General features: G+C 32.0%; 3 protein-coding genes across 5 annotated transcripts in view; all 3 read right to left on the bottom strand.

The window, feature by feature from the left end:
- Positions 1-3,159: 3,159 nt before the first annotated feature.
- On the bottom strand, positions 3,160-4,212 carry LOC135129361 (receptor-binding cancer antigen expressed on SiSo cells). Its single transcript, XM_064056510.1, has 2 exons — positions 3,479-4,212; positions 3,160-3,431 (listed from the first exon to the last, which is right to left on the bottom strand). The coding sequence occupies exons 1-2, from the start codon at positions 3,881-3,883 to the stop codon at positions 3,249-3,251; spliced, it is 588 nt and encodes a 195-aa protein (XP_063912580.1). The 5' UTR covers positions 3,884-4,212; the 3' UTR covers positions 3,160-3,248.
- A 279-nt stretch (positions 4,213-4,491) lies between these two features.
- On the bottom strand, positions 4,492-5,239 carry LOC135129597 (waprin-like protein). 2 transcript variants are annotated; one of them, XM_064056791.1, is made up of 4 exons: positions 5,040-5,239; positions 4,933-4,986; positions 4,707-4,883; positions 4,492-4,659 (listed from the first exon to the last, which is right to left on the bottom strand). In XM_064056791.1, the coding sequence occupies exons 1-4, from the start codon at positions 5,041-5,043 to the stop codon at positions 4,559-4,561; spliced, it is 336 nt and encodes a 111-aa protein (XP_063912861.1). In that variant the 5' UTR covers positions 5,044-5,239; the 3' UTR covers positions 4,492-4,558. The 2 variants fall into 2 exon arrangements, with proteins under 2 accessions (XP_063912861.1, XP_063912862.1); XM_064056792.1 differs by having other exon boundaries at positions 4,713-4,883; positions 5,040-5,216.
- A 172-nt stretch (positions 5,240-5,411) lies between these two features.
- Positions 5,412-22,883, bottom strand: part of LOC135129596 (phosphoinositide 3-kinase adapter protein 1) — a 71,580-nt gene continuing 54,108 nt past the window's right edge. The window contains exons 1-12 of one of the 2 annotated variants that reach the window (XM_064056789.1): positions 21,012-21,242; positions 14,524-14,659; positions 14,238-14,476; positions 14,017-14,192; positions 13,672-13,968; positions 13,445-13,586; positions 13,131-13,388; positions 12,946-13,080; positions 12,361-12,896; positions 5,871-6,017; positions 5,734-5,818; positions 5,412-5,683 (exon numbers count right to left, since the gene is read on the bottom strand). In XM_064056789.1, the coding sequence (XP_063912859.1) occupies positions 5,583-5,683; positions 5,734-5,818; positions 5,871-6,017; positions 12,361-12,896; positions 12,946-13,080; positions 13,131-13,388; positions 13,445-13,586; positions 13,672-13,968; positions 14,017-14,192; positions 14,238-14,476; positions 14,524-14,659; positions 21,012-21,078 (2,319 nt within the window). In that variant the 5' untranslated portion in view covers positions 21,079-21,242 and the 3' untranslated portion in view covers positions 5,412-5,582. Of the gene's footprint in view, positions 5,684-5,733; positions 5,819-5,870; positions 6,018-12,360; positions 12,897-12,945; positions 13,081-13,130; positions 13,389-13,444; positions 13,587-13,671; positions 13,969-14,016; positions 14,193-14,237; positions 14,477-14,523; positions 14,660-21,011; positions 21,243-22,883 lie in introns of those variants that run through there. The other variant, XM_064056788.1, reaches the window with a different exon arrangement.

Here is a 22,883-nt window from a genome sequence, read left to right as displayed (position 1 = left end):
AATTTAAAAAACTGAAAGATTGAAAGCTCGAAAAGTCAAAAATTATTAAAATTGAGAAACCGAGAAGTCAAGAAATTGAATCAAAAAAGCGTTAAATCGAAAAATTTAAAAATCAAAAAGTAGATTTAAAAAAAAAATTGAAAAACCGAAAAACCGAGATATCAAAAAATCCAAAATTTAAGTAGTAGAGAAATCAAAAAATTGAAAAATTGATAAAGCAAAATCTCTTAAAATCGATACATCGAAAATTCGGAAAATTGAACTGAAAAATCGAGACGTCGAAATCTCAAGAAATCGAAGAATTGAAAAATCAAAAATTTTAAGAATCAAAAAATGAAAAACAGAAATATCTAAATCCCAAAAATTGAAAAGACTAAAATTTAAAAAATCGAAAGATTGAAAGCTCGAAAAGTCGAAAAATTATTAAAATTGAGAAACCGAGAAGTCAAGACATTGAACCAAAAAAGCGTTAAATCGAAAAATCAAAAATCAAAAACTAGAATTTAAAAAAAAAATGGAAAAATCGAAAAACCGAGATATCAAAAAATCCAAAATTTAAGAACTCGAGAAATCAAAAAATCGGAAAATTGAAAAATCAAAATAGCTTAAATTCGATACATCGAAAATTCGGAAAATTGAACAATTGAAATATCGAGAGGTCGAAATCTCAAGAAATCGAAAAATTGAAAAATCAAAAATTTTAAGAATCTAAAAATTGAAAAACAGAAATATCTAAATCCGAAAAATTGAAAAAACTAAAATTTAAAAATTCGAAAGATTGAAAGCTCGAAAAGTCGAAAAATTATTAAAATTGAGAAACCGAGAAGTCAGGAAATTGAATCAAAAAAGCGTTAAATCGAAAAATTGAAAAATCAAAAACTAGAATTTCAAAAAAATTGAAAAATCGAAAAACCGACATATCAAAATATCCAAAATTTAATTAGTCGAGAAATCAAAAAATCGAAAAAGTATAAATAGCTTAAAATCGATACATCGAAAATTCGGAAAATTGAACAAATGAAAAATCGAGACGTCGAAATCTCAAGAAATCGAAGAATTGAAAAATAAAAACTTTTAAGAATCGAAAAATTGAAAACTCGAAAAGTCGAAAAATTATTAAAATTGAGAAACCGAGAAGTCAAGAAATTAAATCTAAAAAGCGTTAAATCGAGAAATTCAAAATCGGAAACTACATTTTAAAAAATCGAAAAATTGGAAAATCAATACACTGAAAAATAAAAAAATCGAAAAACCGAACAATCGTAAAATTTACAAAAATGAGAAATCGAAAGATCGAAAAGTTGTAAAACTGAAACATTAAAAGATCGAGAAATCCAAAAGTCGAGAAGTCAAAAAATCGAAAAATTGGGAAATCGAAATTTCAAAAAATTGCAAAATCGACAAACTGAAATCCGGAAATTTAAAAAAAACAAAATTTAGAACTCAAAAAATTTAAAAATAAAAAAATATAAAAACCAACTAATCGGAAAATTCAAAATTTTAAAAATCCAAAAATTGAAATATCCCGAAATAGAGATGCGGAAAAATTGAGAAATGGAAAACTTGAAGCATTGAGACACCAAAAAATTGATTTAAAAAATCGTCAAATTGAAAAATCGAAAACTAAAATTAAAAAATCAATACACTGAAGAATAAAAAATTCGAAAATCTGCATAAAGCGAAATTTAACAATAGAAAAATTGAACAATCGAAAAACCGAGATATCGAAAAATTCAAAATTTCAAAAATCGAAAATTTGGAAAATCCGACCATCGAAAAATTGGAAAAAAGAAAAATCGAAAAGCTGAACAGTCGTAAATTAAAAAAAAACAAAACGGGACATCGAAAAAACAAAAACTGAAATTTAAAAATATCGAAAAAATGAAAAATCAAACTGAAAAATTGAAAAATCGGGAAATCGAAAAATATAAAACTCTAAAAATTGAAAAATTAAAATCTAAAAACAGAAGAATCGAAGAATTGAAACATCGAACTATCGAAAAATTGAAAAAACTAAACTTTAAAAATCGAAAAATGTAGAAATCAAAAAATTGAAAAATCGAACAGTCGAAAAGTTGAAAACCCGAGAAACTAAAAAATCGAAAATCTGCAAAATGGAATAATTGAAAAATCGGAAAATTAGCATATCGAAAAATCCAGAAATTGAAAAATCCCGAAAATTGAAATTCTGAAAAATTGAGAAATGGAAAACTCGAAACACTGAGACATCTAAAAATCGAAAAGTCGGAAAATTATTAAAATCGAGAAGTCAAGAAATCCAATAAAAAAAATCGTCAAATCGAAAAATTGAAAAATCGAAATTAAAATAAAAAAACCGAAAAATTGGAAAATCAATAATAAAAATAAAAAATTCGTAAAAATTGAAGAAAGTGAAATTTATCAATAGAATAATTGAACAATCGAAAAACCGAGATATACCGAAAAATCCAAAATTTCAAAAATCGGAACATCGAAAAATTGGAAAAGCGAAAAATCGAAAAGCCGAACAGTCCTAAAATTAAAAAAAAAACGAGAATTAGAAAAATCGGAAACTAAAATTTAAAAAATCGAAAAAATGAAAAATCAAAATTGAAAAACTGAATAATCGAGAAATCGAAACAACGAGCTATCGAAAAATTGAAAAAACTAAAATTTAAAAATTGAAAAACCGAGAAATTGAAGAATCCAAAAACTGGAAAATTGAAACATCGAGAAACGAAACATCAAAAGATCGAAAATCCAAAAGTTGAGAAGTCAAAAATTCGAAAAGTTGAAAAATGGAAAAATGCAAAGTTTAAAAACCCGAACATCGAAAAATTGGAAAAACAAAATGTCGAAAAGCCGAACAGTCGTAAAATTAAAAAAAAAAAAAAACGAGAAATCGAAAAATCGAATACATACTAAAAATTAAAAAAAATCAAAAAAATGAAAAATCAAGCTGAAAAAATTCGAAAAATTGAAAAAGAAATATCGAAAAACTGAGGGACAATCTGCCAAGTGCCCGATTTTCCAAATTAAGTCAATCTACACACACTTCTATTGTATCTAATAAACAACTTGATTGGTGTAGGTTAAATGTATAAAGTGTATAAACCCCGCCCACAATCTTAAACCCAAGCCCCGCCCACTCAATCCGGCGCCAAATTCAAAAACCACACAAAACTTGAAACATTCGAATTTATTCACGAAAATATCTTCACAGGAATGACTTGAAGACTATTAAAACACCCCTTTGGCTTAACTAAACGTTACGTGCTAACTTTCGCCCCCAAAGACCTCCCCCCCTTCTCCTGTCTCTTCTGCTGCTGCTCCCATAACCTCCTCTCCCTATCCCGTCGCTTCTTCTCCCGCAGCGCCTCCTGGGCGTCCCAATCCAGCGTCTCCCCTTCCCACCCAGAGCTCTCCTCCCACTCCCTCAACTCCCCCGTTTCCTGCAAACAAACCATCAGCAACCCATCAAAACACACCCGGAACCTACCACAGGCACAGTTTCTACCACATTCAGCCGATTCGCCCCCTTGCTCTCCCCGTGCTCCTCGCTAATGTAAACTTTCGTCTGTCTGGTGATTTTTGGGGCCATGTTTTCGAAAAAATCCATAGGCACTTCCTCTTGTTGTTGTTGGAGCTCGGTTTTCTCGCTTTTTCGCTTCCTGTATAGCTCGATGTGGTCCTGCACGGTCTTGGGTTCGCTGTAGCCCGGCTTGTCTTCCCATGTCCAGTCCTCGGGGTCTCCATGGTTGGCGACGACGCCCACATGGGTCAAGGGGACGGCGTCCACGGAGACGCGGCGGCGGCGCCGGAAACAACACAAAGCGCGTCTGAAGATGCTTACGAAGAACAGAATTAAGTGTTTGAGTTTGTTTACTACGAGTACAACTACCATGATGGGCGATCAGAGGATGGGCATTTTTGGGGCAAGGATTTTTTGGGAGTACGTTTACGGTGTGGAAGGGGACGTGGGCATTATACAAACACGCTTTGTTTGGGTTTTTTGGTGGAAATGCGGAAAATTGTGGTCGAGGTCAAGTGTCAAAATGACAAGTGACAGTTAGGTTAGGGTGCGGAAATGATTAAGGTTTAAAAGTATTAAATCGTGGGGGCTGCACGTGGGTCTGGTTGTGTTACACTCACGACTTGTTTTTCTCTCCTAATTTTGTTTTTTTTTGTGTGTGAAAATTGACTCGGGTGGGTTTGTCCCATTAGTTATAATGACCGCCGGTCCGAATGTCAACAAAACTAATAATTGTAAAACCGATTAACTAAACAATTACAAGTTCAAGTGGTGTTTCAAGCAAAAGTGACTTTATTGCATCCGCATTCTACGTCTGTTTTTTTTTTATTTACCGTCTAAATCGAATCCGGGATCCCATTAGTCATAATTGTCATTAGTTATAAGTGACAATATACTGGGTGTCTCACACTTAATTAAATGTCAACAAAATAATTAATTAATTAGATTAGACGTCTACAAAATACAATAATAAAACTAAACAAAGTTCACCGACTGTATTTAAAAAACTATCAAAACTGGTGATACAAATATAAGTGTCAGTTTTCCTTAACCCCTGACGCATTTTTGTCTTTTTGTGGTTCTGTCCAGTTCGCACTTTTCGCCGGCGCTGCATTTGACGTTGCCGCAGTACGTTCCAGTGGCGCCCTCTGGCAAAAATATGTAGTTACAATTTTTTCCGAAATTTTCTACCTACGCTTACTAGATGAGCCGTATTTGTCGTTTTTGTCGCCGTTTTGGTACTGGTAGATGTCGGTGCACGATTTGGTACCACATATATTGGTACAACAAACCTTGGCTCCTTGACAGTTGCTGTTGTCTTTGCACTTGGGGCTACAGCTTGCTATGCGGGTGGGGGTGGGGCAGTTGCTTGCTATGGGTCATTATTATGAAGTGGTGGGTACTGTAATCAAGGTACTTACTGCTGAGTGCCACTGTGGTACCAATAACCACCATCAAAACCACGATTTTGAGATCTAAAACACCAAAGAGTTATAGATATTTTGGAAAAGTTGGCTTGCAGAAGTACCCATTTTGATTGTCAGAAGTCACGAAAGAAACTAAGTTGGGTTTCTCTTGACCGACTATTTATGATTGCATTATTATCCTTGCCTGTGGCACTAATTTAAGATTATTTTTCCACCACGTAGTGTCATTAAAGTTGTGGTTTATTCTGTCTAATTAATATAGTAGTGCATTTCATTTTCCATTGTTTAACCCAAAGGAAATAGAGACGGAAAGCGAGGAAAAGTGGTTAATTAAAATATTCTCGTCGCGAATTAACTATGATGAATAATCGTGTTGCCACATAATTGCATAAAAACCAGTTTCGCGTGTTCTCATTTCACAAAAACAAGATTTGCACCTGTGGCGATTTTTTTACAAACAACTAAACACCTCATCACATTACCTAAAAATTTATTCCATATCAAAAATGTACAAAATATAAATTTAAACAACATACAAATGAAGCATAATATAACAAAAACCGAATAAATAAATACCTAATGGACTTCACATAAATATTATGTTATAAATAAAAAATGACATAATGAAATTACATCAAGTAACCCTATCTCTTGGTCATAACCTTAAAATTCATGTATTCGTGGTCATCTTCACTCGTTACTGCACTCACGTTCATGTATTGTTGCTCATTTTCGTTTGTAGCGCCTAGAAATTAAAAATAAGTAACTTGGAGGAGATATAGAACGTCGACGTACCCGCCACTGGTAGTCCGGAGGGGGGGAACTGAATGTAATACTCTTCGGAAACGGGAAGGGTGTCCGGCCGCGCCACTGGCTTCTCCTGAAAGAGGCGCCAATGAGAATCTGTGTGCATGAGCGTGGGCGTGGCTTACCTCAATCGTTTCAAATAAGTGCGTCCGATTGACGAACATTCCGGTTTTGACCGGTTTGGGGGCGGGGACTGGGGTGTAGTTCATTTCCAAGGCCGCTTTGTTCATCACGTTGCGGAAGTCGTCTTCGTTGTGGCTTCCTAGCATGTTCTGCAAGCAGAAATTGGAAAAAATTGGTTTTCAACTGTTTAATTTTGAATTTTTCAATTTTTAGATTTTGCAATTTCACGAGTTTCAGTTTTTATTAATTTTGAAATTTTTTGATTTTCAAATTTTTCATTTCAATTTTTCGATTTGCAATTTCTCGTTTCGGTTTTTATTTTCTTTATTTTTTCAATTGTTTTGTTTAATTTTTCTTTTTTCAGTGTGAAAGTTTTCAATTTTTGGATTATTGTTTTTTGATTTCCAATTTTTTCAGTTTTTAATGTTTTTATTTTTCACTTCTTAAACTTTTTGCTTTCGATTGTTCGTTTCGGTTTTTTGTTTTCTTTATTTTTTAGATTTTTCGGCTTTTCAATGTTCTGATTTTATAATTTTTCTTTTTTTCAATGTGAAATTATTCAATTTTTGGATTATTTAAATTTTTCGAATTGCAATTTTTCTGTTTTCAATTTTTTGCTTCTTCAATTTTTCGATTTTTATTTTTCGATTTTTCAAAGTTCCTATTTAATAAATTTTTGTTTTTTCAATTTTTCGTTTATTCAGTTCTTAGATATGCAATTTTTCGTTTTCTTTATTTTTTCAGTTTTTGGATTTTTCAAGTTTTCGTTTGTAATTTTTCATTTTCGATTTTTTGATTTTTGAAGTTTTAGATTTTTGAATTTTTCGTTTTATCAGTTTTAGAATTTTCAGCTTCTCGATTTTTCAATGTTACAGTTTTTCGACTTTTCAATTTTGACTATTCTATAATTTTTCTTTCTTTCTAATATTTAGAATTTTTTTTTTTCTATTTTTGATTTTTAGTTTTTCAATGTTTTTTTGTTTCTTCAATTTTTCGATTTGCGATTTGTCAATTTTTAATTTTTTTGTTTCTTTAATTTGTAATTTTTTCCATTTTTCGATACTTTATTTTTCAGTTCTTAAAATTTTTGATTTGCAATTGTTTTTAAATTTTTTGGTTTATAATTATTCTATTCTTTATTTTTCACTTCTTAAAATTTTTTATTTCCAATAATTGTTCGTTTCGGTTTTTTGTTTTCTTTATTTTTTCGATTTTTTTTTCATTGTTCTGATTTTTATATTTTTTTAATGTGAAATTATTAAATTTTTGGATTATTTAAATTTTTCGATTTGCAATTTTTGTTTTCAATTTTTTAGATTCTTTAATTTTTCGCTTTTTCAATTTTTGGTTTGCAAATTTTGTATTTTTCATTTTAAATTTTTAGAATTATATGAGAACTTCTCCATTTTTCAATTATTGGAAAACTGATTTTTTTTATTCGAGTTTTCCGTTTTCCGATTTTCAATGTTCCGATTTTATAATTTTTCGTTTTTTCAATTTCAATTTTTCTTTTTTTTGTTTTTCAATGTTACGACATGCAACACAATGAGTTTTCATTTTTACATTTTTCAGTTTTTCGATTTTCCAACCCCTTTCAATTTTTAGATTTTGCAATTTCACGAGTTTTCAGTTTTTATTAATTTTGAATTTTTTGATTTTCCAATTTTTCATTTCTTCAAATTTTCGATTTGCAATTTCTCGTTTCGGTTTTTTATTTTCTCTATTTTTTAAATTATTACTTTTTTCAATGTTCTGATTTGATAATTTTTCTTTTTTCAAGTGAAATTTTTCAAATTTTGGATTTTTCAGTTTTTTGATTTGCAATTTTTTGATTAAAAATTTCTCGAGTTTTCAGTTCTTAATTTTTCAGTTTTTCAAGTCTTTATTTTTCACTTCCTAAAATTTTTGATTTGGATTGTCCGTTTCGGTTTTTTGTTTTCTTTATTTTTTAGATTTTTTGGCTTTTCAATGTTCTGATTTTATAATTTTTCTTTTTCCAATGTGAAATTGTTCAATCTTTGGATTATTTAAATTTTTCGAATTGCTATTTTTCTGTTTTCAATTTTTTAGAATCCTTAATTTTTTGCTTCTTCAATTTTTCGATTTTATAAATTTTTGTTTTTTCCATTTTTCGTTTATTCAGTTCTTAGGTATGCAATTTTTCGTTTTGGTTTTTCGTTTTCTTTATTTTTTCAGTTTTTGGATTTATCAAGTTTTTCCTTTGTAATTTTTCAGTTTTCGATTTTTTGATTTTTGAAGTTTTACATTTTTGAATTTTTCGTTTTATCAGTTTTAGAATTTTCAGTTTCTCGACTTTTTCGACTTTTCAATTTTGACTATTCTATAATTTTTCGTTTTTTTTTTCTTTCTAATATTTAGAATAATTTTTTTTCTATTTTTGATTTTTAGTTTTTCAAGGTTTTTTTTTGGTTTCAATTGTTTGATTTGCAGTTTTTAGATTTTCTACATCTTTATTTGCATTTTCTCGAATTTTTAAAATTTTCGATTTTGGATTTTTCTTTCTTTCAGTTTTTCGATTTTTCAAAAGCGTAAAAGTATAAAATGAAGAGTTTGAAAAATCCAAAAATCAGAAATCAAAAATTTGGAAAATTGAAAGAACAAAAACTCAAAAATCGAATGATTTGGAAATCGAAAAACAAGGTGCAAAATCGTAAAATTGGAAAATGAAAATTAAAGAAGTCGGAAAATCGGATAACTGGAACTCTAAAAATTGTAAAATTGAAAAATTTTAAAATTGGAAAAAAAGATTGGAAATTTGAAAAACTGAATAAACGAAAAGTTATTAAATCGGAAGAAACATTGAAAAAATAAAGGAAATGAAAAAACCAAAAATTTTGGTATTGTGAGAAAATGAAAATTAAAAAATCGGGAAAATGAAAAATAAACATCTAGAATCTGAAAAACTGAGAAAACGAAAAATAGAAAAATCGAAAAATGAAAAACTAATATCGAAAAATTGCAAAATTGAAAAATTGAGAAAATTAAATTTGAAAAACGACAAAGTATGATACCGAAAAATTTAAAAATGAAAGAAAATGAGGAAACGAAACATTATGAAATAAAATCGGGAAAATGAAAAAAAACTGAAAAATCGAAAAATTAAAAAATTTGGAAGTCGAGCAATTGAAAAATTGAAAACATACACTTTTTTCGATTTTTTTGTTTTTGGATTTTTCAACTTTTCGAGAAAAGAAATGGAAAAACTGAAAAATTGTGAAGTTGAAAAATCAAAAATAATATAAAATGAAAATCTAAAAACTAAAAAAAAAGAATTTGAAAAATTAAAGAAACGAATAACTGAAAACTCGTATTGTAAAATTGATAATTGAAAATGAAAATAGAAACATTGAGAAAACCAATAATTGAAAAATCAAAGAATTAAAAGTTAAGAAACTCAAAAATCGAAAAGTGAAAAATTGTAATAACGAACAAATTGCAAAATTGAAAAATTTGGAACTCGATAAATTGAAAAATTTTAAAATTGAAAAAAAAAGATTGGAAATTTGAAAAACTGAATAAACGAAAAATTATTAAATCGGAAGAAACATTGAAAAAATAAAGGAAATGAAAAAACCAAAAATTATGATATTGTGAGAAAATGAAAATTAAAAAATTGGGAAAATGAAAAATAAAAATCAACAATCTGAAAAACCGAGAAAACGAAAAATAGAAAAATCGAAAAATTAAAATTTGAGAAACTCAAAAATCGAAAAATTAAAAATTGAAAAATCGAAAAATTGCTAATCCAAAATTGAAGAAACAAAAAATTGAAAAATTTGGAAGTCGAGCAATTGAAAAATTGAAAACATACACTTTTTTCGATTTTTTTGTTTTTCGATTTTTCAACTTTTCGAGAAAAGAAATGGAAATAATATAAAATGAAAATCTAAAAATTGGAAAAAAGAATTTGAAAAACTGCAGAAACGAATAACTGAAAAATCGTGTTGTAAAATTGATATATTGAAAATTAAAGAAATCGGGTAATTGGAGCCCAAAAATTGTAAAATTGAAAAATTTAACAATTGGAAAATCGCGGTATTGAAAATCAAAGACTGAGAATTTGGAAAATTGAATAAACAAAAATTATAAACGCGAAGGAAAAATGGAAAAAAACAAAGGAAATAAAAACAAAAATCGGGAAAATGGAAAATAAAAAACAAGAATTTGAAAAACTGAGGAAAGGAAAAATTTAAAGAATCGAAAAATTAAAATTTTAATATCGAAAAATTGCAAAATTGAAAATCAAAAAACTGAAGAAACGAAAATTGAAAAATCGAAATATTGTAAAATCGATTGAAAATTAAAGAAATCGGATAATTGCAACTCCAAAAATGGCAAAATTGAAAAATTAAAAATTTGAAAAATTGAATAAACTAAAAATTATAAAAAAATGGAAATGACAAAACGAAACACAGTGGAATAAAAACGGAGAAAATGAAAGTACAAAAATTGAGAAAACGAAAAACTCAATACAAAAAATTAAAATTGAGAAACTCTAAAATCGAAAAATGAAAAATTGTAATATCGAAAAATTGCAAAATTGAACAAATTAAATTTGAAAAATCGACAAATTATGAAACCGAAAAACTTAAAAATGAAAGAACATGAGAAAACGAAACATTATAAAATAAAATCGGGAAAATGAAAATAGAATAACTGAGAAAACCAACAATTGAAAAATCGAAGAATTAAAAGTTAAGAAACTCAAAAATCGAAAAGTGAAAAATTGTAATATCGAACAAATTGCAAAACCGAAAAATTTGGAACTCGAGAAATTGAAAAATTGAAAAATTTTAAAATTGAAAAAAAGATTGGAAATTTGGAAAACCGAATAAACGAAAAGTTATTAAATCGCAAGAAACATTGAAAAAATAAAGGAAATGAAAAAACCAAAAATTATGATATCGTGAGAAAATGAAAATTAAAAAATTGGGAAAATGAAAAATAAAAATCAAGAATCTGAAAAACTGAGAAAACGAAAAATAGAAAAATCGAAAAATTAAAAGCTGAGAAACACAAAAATCGAAAAAAAAATCCAAAAATGGAAAACTGTACTATCGAAAAATTGCAAAATTGAAAAAATTAAATTTGAAAAAACGAGAAATGACACCGAAAAACTGAAAAATGAAAGAAAATGAGGAAACGAAACAATATGAAATAAAATCGGGAAAATGAAAAAAAAAGAAAAATCGAAAAATTAAAAATTGAAAATCTAAAAATTGAAAAAAAGAATTGGAAAAATTGAAGAAACGAATAACTGAAAAATCGTATTGTAAAATTGATATATTGAAAATTAAAGAAATCGGAAAATCGGGTAATTGGAACCCAAAAATTGCAAAATTGAAAAACTTAACAATCGGAAAATCGAGGGATTGAAAATTAAAAACTGAAAATTTGGAAAATTGAATAAACAAAAATTATAAAAGCGAAGGCAAAATTGAAAAAACAAAGGAAATGAAAACAAAAATCGGGAAAATGGAAAATAAAAAACAAGAACTTGAAAAACTGAGGAAAGGAAAAATTTAAAAAACCGAAAAATTAAAACTGTAATATCAAAAAATTACAAAACTGAAAATTAAAAAACTGAAGAAACGAAAATTGAAAAATCGATTGAAAATTAAAGAAATCGGATAATTGCAAATCCAAAAATGGCAAAATTGATAAATTAAAGGAAGATTAAAAATTTGAAAAATTAAATAAACTAAAAATTATAAAATCGAAGGAAACATTGAAAAACGAAACATGTGGATTAAAATCGGAGAAAATGAAAGTACAAAAATTGGGAAAATGAAAAATAAAAATCAAGAACTTGAAAAAAATTGAGAAAACGAAAAACTGAATACAAAAAATTAAAATTGAGAAACTCAAAAATCGAGAAATAAAAAATTGTAATATCGAAAAATTGCAAAATTGAACAAATTAAATTTGAAAAAACGACAAATTATGAAACCGAAAAATTGAAAAATGAAAGAACATGAGAAAACGAAACACTATGAAATAAAATTGGGAAAATGAAAAGAGAAAATTTGAGAAAATCAACAATTGAAAAATCGAAAATTTAAAATTTAAGAAACTCAAAAATCGAAAAGTGAAAAATTGTAATATCGAACAAAAAGAAAAAACGAAAAATTGTGATGCCAAAATAATGGTCGAAGGTAAATACATCCAGATTTTTCGAAAATGATAAAATTTGATTTTGCGAATTTTATTTTTAACTATAACCCTTGTAAGTTAAAATAAAGATTTTGTAGTTTCAAAGCTAAATTGCAAAATATTGTACGATTTTGATTTTTTTTAAATTAATCGCATTTTATAATACTGTTTAAAACGATATTCCTAGCACACGTATAAAATTTGACAACAATCGGTCCAGTACTTTCTGAGATTATCTGTCTAATAAAAATTCGGACAGACGACAGACAGACAGACGGAAATTGAAAACGTAAAAATAGAGACAAGTGCTGGTGGTACCTTTCTGTCTTCGTTGTCGGAGTGGGTACCACTATCCCCCACACTACACCCACTAATGGTACTCATTCTCCCAGACGACCCAGAACTAGAAGTACTCAAGCTGCTAATGGGTCGCTGCGACTGAATCGCCACTATACTAGGCGACGTGAGAACCGGCGACGAAATTTCGTGCTTCTCTTCACGAGACCTGTGTCTAGTGAAGAGTTTTTTCACCCGATCGAAAGGGGTAGCTTTCTTCATCGACGACTTCAATTCTTGCTGGATTTTGTCGTACTTCATTCGCATTTCCTTGAGTTGTTCTTGCTTCTCTTTGAACGATTTTTGGACATCGTTTCTATTCTTCCACTCCTCGACCAGCTTTTCGACTTGTGCTATCGAGTGGACGTTGTTTTTGAAGTCGTTGATTATTTCGAGAAGCTCCTTCTGGACTTTGTCTTCGTAGACGATGTTAATTTGGGGGATTTCAGTCTTCAGAGTGGGGTTTTTTGGTGGCTTGGGGGAAGGGGTTCTTGGTTCTTTCTCGACGGTTAGTTTTACTAAAAATTAATTTTGTAACACTAGATGCGAAAAATTTTGAGTAGGTACCTGGAGGGTTCATTGCCATGTAGCCGTACTCGTTGATGGGGGTAGTAGGGGAGGAAAGATCTTCCACGGGTCTTGGTGGCGGGCATATTTTGTACAACTCTTCGATTGCTTTGGGGGTGATGTAACTATCTTCATCTATGGAGAACATAGAAGGTAACGCGTTTTGGTGGTTGGGTATACCTTACCGATTTTGGACGTATTGAGACTGATTTCTTTGAGCTTTGCGTACATGTTGGTGAACTCGTTCATGTTCATGTACCCCTTGAGGGTGGCTGCCAGTTCCGGATGGCCGTTGCTTTCGGCGATTTCTGCAGGCGTCATATCATACACATTCTTAATATCGTAGGCAATATCCGCCCCTGGACAGTCCAGAAGCTGCAACGCCAACTTCTCGAAGCCGAATTTTGCAGCGAAGTGCAGAAGAGTGGGGTGCTCTTCGTGACCTGAAAGCATGCTTAGTCAGTCCGAGCGTCTACGCATGTTGCAGACGTGTTTTTACTGTGTTTGTGTGCGTGGACGGCAGCAGCAAATGGCGTCTCGTGGTTTGCAAGAAGGTTAAAATGCGCCGGTAGATTCTTCTGGAACGCCTGCAGCAACCAATTATCCAGCTGCTCCTTGCACGAGGGGTTGAAACCCAGCGTCTGTAACAACATAACATTTCAAAACCATCCCTTTTCCACCCTATTTCCGTCGCTAAAAACGTAAAAATGCACATCAAAGCTTTACCTGACACATAAACTCGATCGGATTATTAGTTAAGCGTAAAATTTGTTCAAGCTCTCTGAGTCTGCTCTCGCACTTGATTGGGCGGCTGCCCACGATGCTTCCATTTTTTTCGACGAGGATATTTACAATAGCTGTCACTTCGGTGAGATTGTTGGGGACCGAGATCTTAACCGTGTAGGGATTGCGTCTTTTGACGGTCTTCACCTCGAAGATCTCGTTGTTGCGCTCGATGGATACCTTGAGGATGTCTTCCTTCTGGAGCGGGTATGTAAGCAGGATGAACACACTGTTCTGACCCTGCAGACAACTCTGTCTAGTCTTGGAAATTTAATCCTGGAAACTTACTTGTCGAATTTTCTTTGGAGACACCGAAAAGTACGACTTTTCTTGAGTACCGGAAGTCTGCTGCTTCCATATTCGTGACAAGATGGACATAGCATGCCCCAGAAACTCTTTGGTGAAGTTCTCGTCCTGATCCTGCCCCACGCTCAGTCTTTGCCATTGGAAATACGTCGGAAAAACTACAACACCCTCTTAGTTATTGTCTTAACAATTTCTAACCTTACTTCTCCTGTGGAGATCAGTCAAGTCGCCGTCTGACACCCCCAGCAGCAGCGCTAGAGTCCTATCCCCCAGGAGCAGCTTCCCCAAATTGGAACACTTCTCCGGGTGCTCCGCCACGAACTCTAAGAAGCTGGGGCACACCACGACTAGTTGCAGTTTCACGTTGGTGGCCCGCTCCGCCACCAACTTCGGGTCTTCTTTAGACTCCAGCAGACAGTTTTCGAGGAGCATGTGTTGGATTCTGCAAACCTGGCTGTATTCGAATGACTGTCATACAACCATACTTACTTAAAGGGTTTTTTGTTCGCTTTGCTGATCTGCTGGAAGTAGTTGGTGAAGTAGTCGGCCCAGAGGGTTGCAGCGTCGCTGGATTGGAGGGAGACTATGAGAATGTCGTCCATGTTGGCTGGTTTCTTGATGACGCCTGGAATGAAGAAGATTTATTTGGTGGTTGTTATTGTAGGAAATTGATGTTAAGAGGTGTTGGTATTTCCGGTAAATATTTTTAGAAGAAGTAACGTCATGGTGACGCTGGATTCCACTACTTATGCTAATGTAATGATATGCCGAAAATAGATGGCAGGTTAATAATGTATTCTATAGGATGGAATTGAAGGACGGAAAGTAATTGCGAGAAATGAGAACAACAAACAAGATGACTAATAGGGTGTTACTGAAACAGAAGGACATAGAATTAATATACTAGAAGATGTTGTATTGGAAATTGACAAAATAAGAAAGAAGCTCAATGAAACTGAAATATTGCTCTTCTAATAGATTTGAAATGCTAAAATTGGCCTGAAATTATTTAGAGAGAACTGAACACATTTTTAGATAATGTCAGTAAAGTGTTGTGGGGATGGATAAATAATTTTTATTAGCCACAAAATGACACTAGGGGAACACGAAAAAATTAGGATAATTCGAGATTCTTAGGCATTTTAGAAAAAAAATACACCAGCCCTCCCAGAGAGTTTTGGAAGAAATAAAATAACACTAGAGCTTCCCGAGGTTTTTTCACATTTAAAAAAAAAATAATATTATGGGCCCCCAAGATTCTTTCACATTTTAGAAGAAAATAACCCTATGGGTCCTCGATATTTCATAAGTTTTTCTTCAAAAAATACATTACATATCGAGATTTTTTTCACATTATCGAAGAAAATAACAGTAGGGGACCCCGTAAAACTTTCACATTTTAGAAGAAATAACACTAGAGGCTTTCGAGATTCTTTCACATTTTAGAAAAATAACACTAGAGGCTTTCGGGATTCTTTCAGAATTTAGAAGAAAATAACACTATGGGCCCCCGAAATTTTTTTGCATTTTAGAAGAAAATAACACTAGAGGCCGCCGAGATTGTTTCACATTTTAGAGCATTCTTCCATATTTTAGAAAAAAAAAAAAAACACTAGGAGTCCTGGAGATTCTTTTACATTTTAGAAAAAAATAACTCTAGAGGCTTTCGGGATTCTTTCAGATTTTAGAAGAAAATAATACCAGGGAACCTCGAGTTTCTTTCACATTTTGAAGAAATAACACTAGAGGCTTTCGAGATTCTTTCACATTTTAGAAAAATAACACTAGAGGCTTTTGGGATTCTTTCAGAATTTAGAAGAAAATAACACTATGCCCCCCCAAGATTTTTTGCATTTTCGATGAAAATAACACTTGAGAACCCCGAGATTCTTTCACATTTTTGAAGAAATAACACTAGAGGCTTTCGAAATTCTTTAATATTTTAGAAGAAAATAACACTAGAGGTATCCGAGATTGTTTCAGATTTTAGAAAAAATAATATTAGAGGCTTTCGAGATTCTTTCAGATTTTAGAAGAAAATAACACTTGGGACTTTCGAGATTCTTTAAAGTTTCTCATCAAAAAATACATTAGATCTCGAGATTTTTTTCACATTATAGAAAAAATAACACTAGGGGACCCCGAAAACTTTCACAATTTGAAGAAATAACACTAGAAGCTTTCGAGATTCTTTCACATTTTAGAAAAATAACACTAGAGGCTTTCGGGATTCTTTCACATTTTAGAAGAAAATAACACGACGGGACCTCGAGATTCTTTCATGTTTTAGAAAAAAATAACATTAGGAGCTTACGAGATTCCTTTACATTTTAGAAAAAATTACACTAGAGCTTTTCGAGATTCTTTCACCTTTTAGAGGAAAATAACACTAAGGACCTTCAAGAATCCATAAGTTTTTCTTCAAAAAACACATTAGATTAAGAAATTCTAGCATAATTTAGAGGAAAGTAACACTATTGGCCCCCAAGATTCTTTCACATTATAGAAAAAAATAACACTAGATGACCTATCGCATTTTAGACAAAATAACACTATCGGACCCCGAGATTCTTTCACTTTATCGAACAAAATAACACTAGGGACGCCGAGATTATCTTACATTTTAGAAGAAAATAACTCTAGAGCCCCTCGTTATTCTTACACATTTCAGAAGAAAATAACACTATTGGCCTGCGAGATTCTTTCACATTTTAGAAAAAATAGCACTAGGGGACTCGAGCATTCTTCCATATTTTAGAAAAAAAAACACTAGGAGTCCTGGAAATTCTTTTACATTTTAGAAAAAAATTACTCTAGAGGCTTTCGGGATTCTTTGAGATTTTAGAAGAAAATAACGCTAGGGACTTTCGAGATTCCTTAAGTTTTTCATAAAAAAATACATTAGATCTCGAGATGTTTTCACATTATAGGAAAAAATATCACTAGGAGATCCCGAAAAACATTCACATTTAAGAAGAAATAACACTAGAGGCTTTCGAGATTCTTTCTTATTCTTTCACATTTTAGAAGAAAATAACACGAGGGGCACCGGAATTTTTTCACATTTTAGAAAAAATAACACTAGGGACCCCCGGGATTTTCCCACATTTTAGAGGAAATAACACTAGGGAACCTCTAGTTTCTTTCACGTTTTGAAGAAATAACACCTGCGGCTTTCGAGATTCTTTCATATTTTAGAAAAATAACACTAGAGGCTTTTTAGAAAAAAATAACATTAGGAGCTCACGAGATTCCTTTACACTATAGAAAAACTGACACTAGAGCTTTTCGAGACTCTTTCACATTTTAGAAGAAAATAACACTAAGGACCCTCCAGAATCCATAAGTTTTTCTTCAAAAAATACATTACATTCAGAAATTCTAGCATAATTTAGAGGAAAGTAACACTATTGGCCGCCAAGATTCTTTCACATTATAGAAAAAAATAACACTAGGCGACCCCGACATTCTATCGCATTTTAGACAAAATAACACTATCGGACCCCGAGATTCATTCACTTTATCGAACAAAATAACACTAGGGGCGCTTAGATTCTCTTACATTTTAGAAAAAATAACTCTAGAGCCCCTCGTTATTCTTATACATTTCAGAAGAAAATAACACTAGGGAACTTCTTTCGAATTTTAGAAGAAAATAACACTAGGAGCTCTCGAGAACATTTCACATTTTAGAAAAACATAATACTAGAGGCTTTCAGGATTCTCTCAGGTTTTAGAAGAAAATAACACTAGGGAACCCCGAGTTTTTCTTACATTTTGAAGAAATAACACTAGAGGCCCCCGAGATTCTTCCACACTTGAGAAAAAATAACACAATGGTCTCCCGAGATTTTTTCACATATTAGAAAAAGATAACACCAGAGGCTTTCGGGATTCTTTCAGATTTTGAAGAAAATAACACTGGGGAACCCCGAGTTTCTTTAACATTTTGAAGAAATAACACTAGAGGCTTTCGAGATTCTTTCACAGTTTAGACAAAATAACACTAGAGGCCCCCGAGATTCTTCTACATTTTAGAAAAAATAACACAATGGGCCCCCGAGATTCTCTTACATTAGATGAAAATAACACTACGAGACCTCCACATTCTTTCGCACTTTAGAAGAAAATAACACTAGGAACCCTCGAGATTCTTTCACATTTTAGAAAAAACTAACACTAGAGGCTTTCAGGATTCTTTCAGATTTTAGAAGAAAATAACACTAGAGTCCCCGGAGATTTTTTTACATTTTAGAAAAAGACAACACTAGAGGCTTTCGGGATTCTTTCAGATTTTGAAGAAAATAATACTGGGGAATCCCGAGTTTCTTTAACATTTTGAAGAAATAACACTAGAGGCCCCCGAGATTCTCTTACATTTTAGATGAAAATAACTCTAGGGGACCTCCGCATTCTTTCGCATTTTAGAAGAAAATATCACTAGAATCCCTCGAGATTCTTTCACGTTTTAGAAAAAACTAACACTAGAGGCTTTCAGGATTCTTTCAGATTTTAGAAGAAATTAACACTAGGGAACCCCGAGTTTCTTTCACATTTTAAAGAAATAACACTAGAGGCTTTTGAGATTTTTTTACATTTTAGAAAAAGATAACTCTATGGGCCCCCGAGATTCTTACATATTATAGAAAAAAATAACACTTGCGACCCTAAAATTCTTTCGCATTTTAGAAAAAAATTCAGTAGTGGCCCCTGAGATTCTTTTATATATTAAAAAATAATAACACTTGGGGCCCACGACATTTTTACACTTTTTAGAAGAAAATAACACTAGGTGCCTTCGAGATTCTTTCACATTTTAGAAGAAAATAACACTAGGGATCCCGAGATTTTTTCACATTTTGGAAAAAATAACACTAGAGACCCCCGAGATTATTCCACATTTTAGAAAAAAATAACATTATGGGCCCCCGACATTCTTTGGCATTTTAGAAGAAAATAACTCTAGGAACCCTCGAGATTCTTTAAATTTCTGATAAAAAAATACATTAGATTTCGAGACTGTATGATATTTTAGAATAAAATAACACTGTTATCCCCCGAGATTTTTCAACATTATAGGAAAAAATAACACTAGGGGACTATGACAATTTTACAGATTTTAGTAAAAATTCTACTCGGAGATCCTTACATTGTTTCGCATTTTAGAAAAAAAATACACTAGCCCCCCCTCCAGATTATTTTATATATTAGAAAAAATAACACCAGGAGCCAAGAGATTCTTTCATTTTTTAGAAAAAATAGCACTAGAGGCTTTCGAGATTCTTTCACATTATAGAAAAAATAACACTGGGGTTCTTCGAGATTGTTCAAGTTCTCATCAAAAAATACATTAGGAGATCGCGAGATTCTACCATATTTTAGAAGGAAATAACACTATGGGCCCCGGAGATTGCTTCACTTTATAGAGGAAATAACACTAGGGGACCCCGACATGTTTTCCGTTTTGGAAAAAAAGTACACTAGAGCCCTCCGAGATTCTTTGAAATTTTAGAAGAAAATAACATGAGAGGCCCTAGATATTCTTTCACATTTTAGACGAAAATAACACTACAGGTTCCCGAAATTTTTTCACATTTAAAAAAAAATAGCACAAGGGAACCCCGACAATCTTTCGAATTTTAGAAAAAAAATACACCAGAGGCCCCGAGATTCTTTCAGTTTTTCTTCATAAAAAGACAGGGGACCTCAAGATTCTTTCACATTAAAAAAAATATATCACTAGGCGCCCACGAAATTTTTTCATACTTTAGAAAAAATAACACTAGGCGCCTTCCAGATTCTTTCAGATTTTAGAAGAAAATAACACTATTGCCCCTGAGATTATCCGACGTTATCGAAAAAATAACACAAGGGGACCTCGACATTCTTTCGTATTTTATAAAAAAAACACTTGGGATCCCCGCGATTGTTTCACATTCTTGGAAAAAATAACACTAGGGGTCCCCGAGATTATTTCTTTCTTCTTCTTTTTGAAAAAAAAACCGCTAGGAGACTTTGAGATTCTTTCGTATTTAAGAGAAAAAATAACACTAAAGTACTCCGAGATTCTTTCGCATTTTAGAAAAAATAACACTACGAGCATCCAAGACATTTTACATATTAGAAAAAATAACACTACCCCCTCGCGATTCTTCCGTATTTTAGAAAAAAATAACACTAGACCTCTCTGAGATTCTTTATGATTCGTTTCAATAAAAAAACCACTAGGCGACCTCGTGCTTTTTCATATTTTAGAAAAAATAACACTAAAAACCTCCGAGATTCGCATTTTCACAGAAGTCGATGTGAAGCTAGACACAATTTCCCTCGCATCGTAAAGTAGATCAAAGTTTTGGTTATCAATATCAACATTTTTTTTAATCTTTCAAAATAAACCACTGGAAACTGCAAAAATCAAAATTAGTGATTAGTCGACGAAACAATTTTCAATTTCATTTGGATAAATTGTCAGTGGAGGCCGTGGTGGAAGGGGAGTAACAGGATTTTCAGGACGTAAGATGACGTCATCCACCTTCCGAAGGAAATGAATCAACACTGGGTAAAGTTTTATAATCTCCGAAAAATAAATAATGAAGTAATGAAAACACAAACAAATTAGTGTATTTAGGAACAAAATTCTCCGGAAATCCCATAATTATATAATTCAAATATAATTTTATACTGATAATGCTATCAACATAGCTACACACAAAAATTTGCGAGATCCATAGTTAAACACGATACCACTTATCACGTATTAGTATAAGGATAAAAAATTATAAATTTGGAATACTAAATTACACCTAACCAAACACTTCTCATTCGCAAAATCAAACGAAAGTAACAAAAAATAAATTATAGTATAGTATAGTAGCATCTTTAGACTATACATGGTTTATTTTCATTCGGTGATATTAATTTTAAAGTTTTAATTAAACGCGCCGAAAACTATATTAGACACCCCTTTCCGAACTTACCTCTCCCCACAAACGCCTGATACTCCTCACCCTCCGAGTCCGACGAATCCTCCCCTTCGTGCCACATTTCCACCCTCTCACTCGCGTTTTATTCATGCCCCAGCACAATCACATTCATACTGAACAGATGAATAGAAACCTCTAAGGAAGTACCAACAGAACGATAACGATAAGTCGAGCCGCGACGATGGCATTGAAACTCTCGATTTTCCACAAGTGCAACGACAATTAATCGAGCCGCCACTGACGCATGCGATTGTTTATTCGGTTTAGAACAATGGTTTGGAAATGCGTCACGAAAAAATCCTGCGGTTTCCCCCGATTGGGATTTTCGGGGCGCGACGAAGGGTTGTTTTGACTCGGATGGTGTGCGATAACCTTTACATGCATCCGGTGTGATAAAGTGTTTATGGACGGTTCTTGGTGATTTTTATCGATTGTGCGTTATCGGGAGAGTTATTTTGGGACGGCGGCGGGTTCATCCCGTGAGGAAAACGATGACGTCAGCGGAGATCGTTTCGATTGGGTGTTTAATCAAGATGGCGAAAATGGCGGGCCACTCAATCGGGCGTATTTTAAACACTGTGTTTATTTGTCAAGGTCTGGTTCAGCGCTGAATCCGAACAGTTATTGCTAGAACGATACATTTTAACTAACATTCATAGATGCCATTGTAAACAACGGAATATTTTCGTCGTAAATATTTAGGTGATTTTTTATCAAGGGAAATTCCGATGAGTTTCGCTACATCCGAATAAAAAACCCCCGAAACCCTTCATCGTTTCGATAAAATTTACGGCCGTCGGTATAAATAAGTGTTTCGTAATGAATTTTTCATTAAACTTGACTTATATTTAAATTTTCTTGGAAACAGCTGGTGTTATCGCTATGTTGTGCTTATCTCCGCTGGTTATTGTCCGATAAATAAACACTTGCTACATTGTTTTGAGCGTTCACTTTTACTCCAGATTTTTCTGTGTCGGAGTTTAGGTTTTTAGTGTTTATGTTCGTTTATAAATTGTGTTTCGCAAATATGATAAGCATGGCTCCGGCTTTTGTGTTTATGTAATGTAGGCGATGATAAGCAACGTGAGTCGGAAGGAAGTGTCAATACCGATGAAATTATTAATGTAAACTTTGGGACGTAAACGTAAATAAAATGTGCGTAAAATTGGGAGCAGATATAATCACTTGTTCGAACTTTAGTGGGTAAAAGAGCAATGTTTACAAACTATTCAGGTAGTTGCACTTGAGGTGATTGTTGTGTGGAGTAGTGTAGATAAAATACCACATGTTTGTAAAACATTTGTATTTATAAATAATGACTTGTAAACTATGTAGTGCAACAATCTGTACTATACCGGGTGATTCACTCCGGTATTTGCATTAGTTTATATCTGGCACATGTGATTAACGAATGATTAACACACATATGCAACGCTTATTTATAACTATGAAGTTTTTTTTCTAAATGGAATGTACAGATATTTTTGTGGTCTCTGCGTATATTTTTTTAGTGACCTGATTTTGCAAAGTTTTGGGGTGACGCTATCAAAATTGTGATTGGTTTAGTTGTTTTTACTAATTGTACAATTTTATTGTACATGGAGTACAAGATTGTTTTAAATTCTTTTAAAAATATACACAAGGACCCAAGATTTTTTCAAATTATTTCATATACAAAATACCACGTCCTCAAGATTCTTTCGAATTCTTTAAACAAAAAGACATTAGAGATTACAAGGTTTCTTCGTTTTTTTTTTATAACAAAAATTTCTCAAAATTCTTATAAAGTCTTAAAAAAAAACACCAATATTCTTTAAAAATTTGCAAAAATTGAACATCAAGTGCTCTCAAGACTCTTTTAACTTC

Source organism: Zophobas morio, unplaced genomic scaffold, assembly GCF_036711695.1.
Source record: "Zophobas morio isolate AGI-343-1 ecotype UQ-CSIRO unplaced genomic scaffold, CSIRO_AGI_Zmor_V1 ptg000016l, whole genome shotgun sequence".
Classification (NCBI taxonomy): Eukaryota; Metazoa; Arthropoda; class Insecta; order Coleoptera; family Tenebrionidae; genus Zophobas; species Zophobas morio.
Note: the sequence above shows the minus strand (reverse complement) of the source record. Positions and strands in the feature narration are given on the sequence as shown.

Coding starts and splice junctions, on each gene's coding strand:
- LOC135129361 (XM_064056510.1), bottom strand. CDS start 3,883: ATGGTAGTTGTACTCGTAGTAAACAAACTCAAACACTTAATTCTGTTC. Junction 3,432..3,478: donor TGGTAGAAACTGTGCCTGTG/GTAGGTTCCGGG, acceptor GTTTGTTTGCAG/GAAACGGGGGAGTTGAGGGA.
- LOC135129597 (XM_064056791.1), bottom strand. Junction 4,884..4,932: donor TACCACAGTGGCACTCAGCA/GTAAGTACCTTG, acceptor AATGACCCATAG/CAAGCAACTGCCCCACCCCC. Junction 4,660..4,706: donor ATACGGCTCATCTAGTAAGC/GTAGGTAGAAAA, acceptor TATTTTTGCCAG/AGGGCGCCACTGGAACGTAC.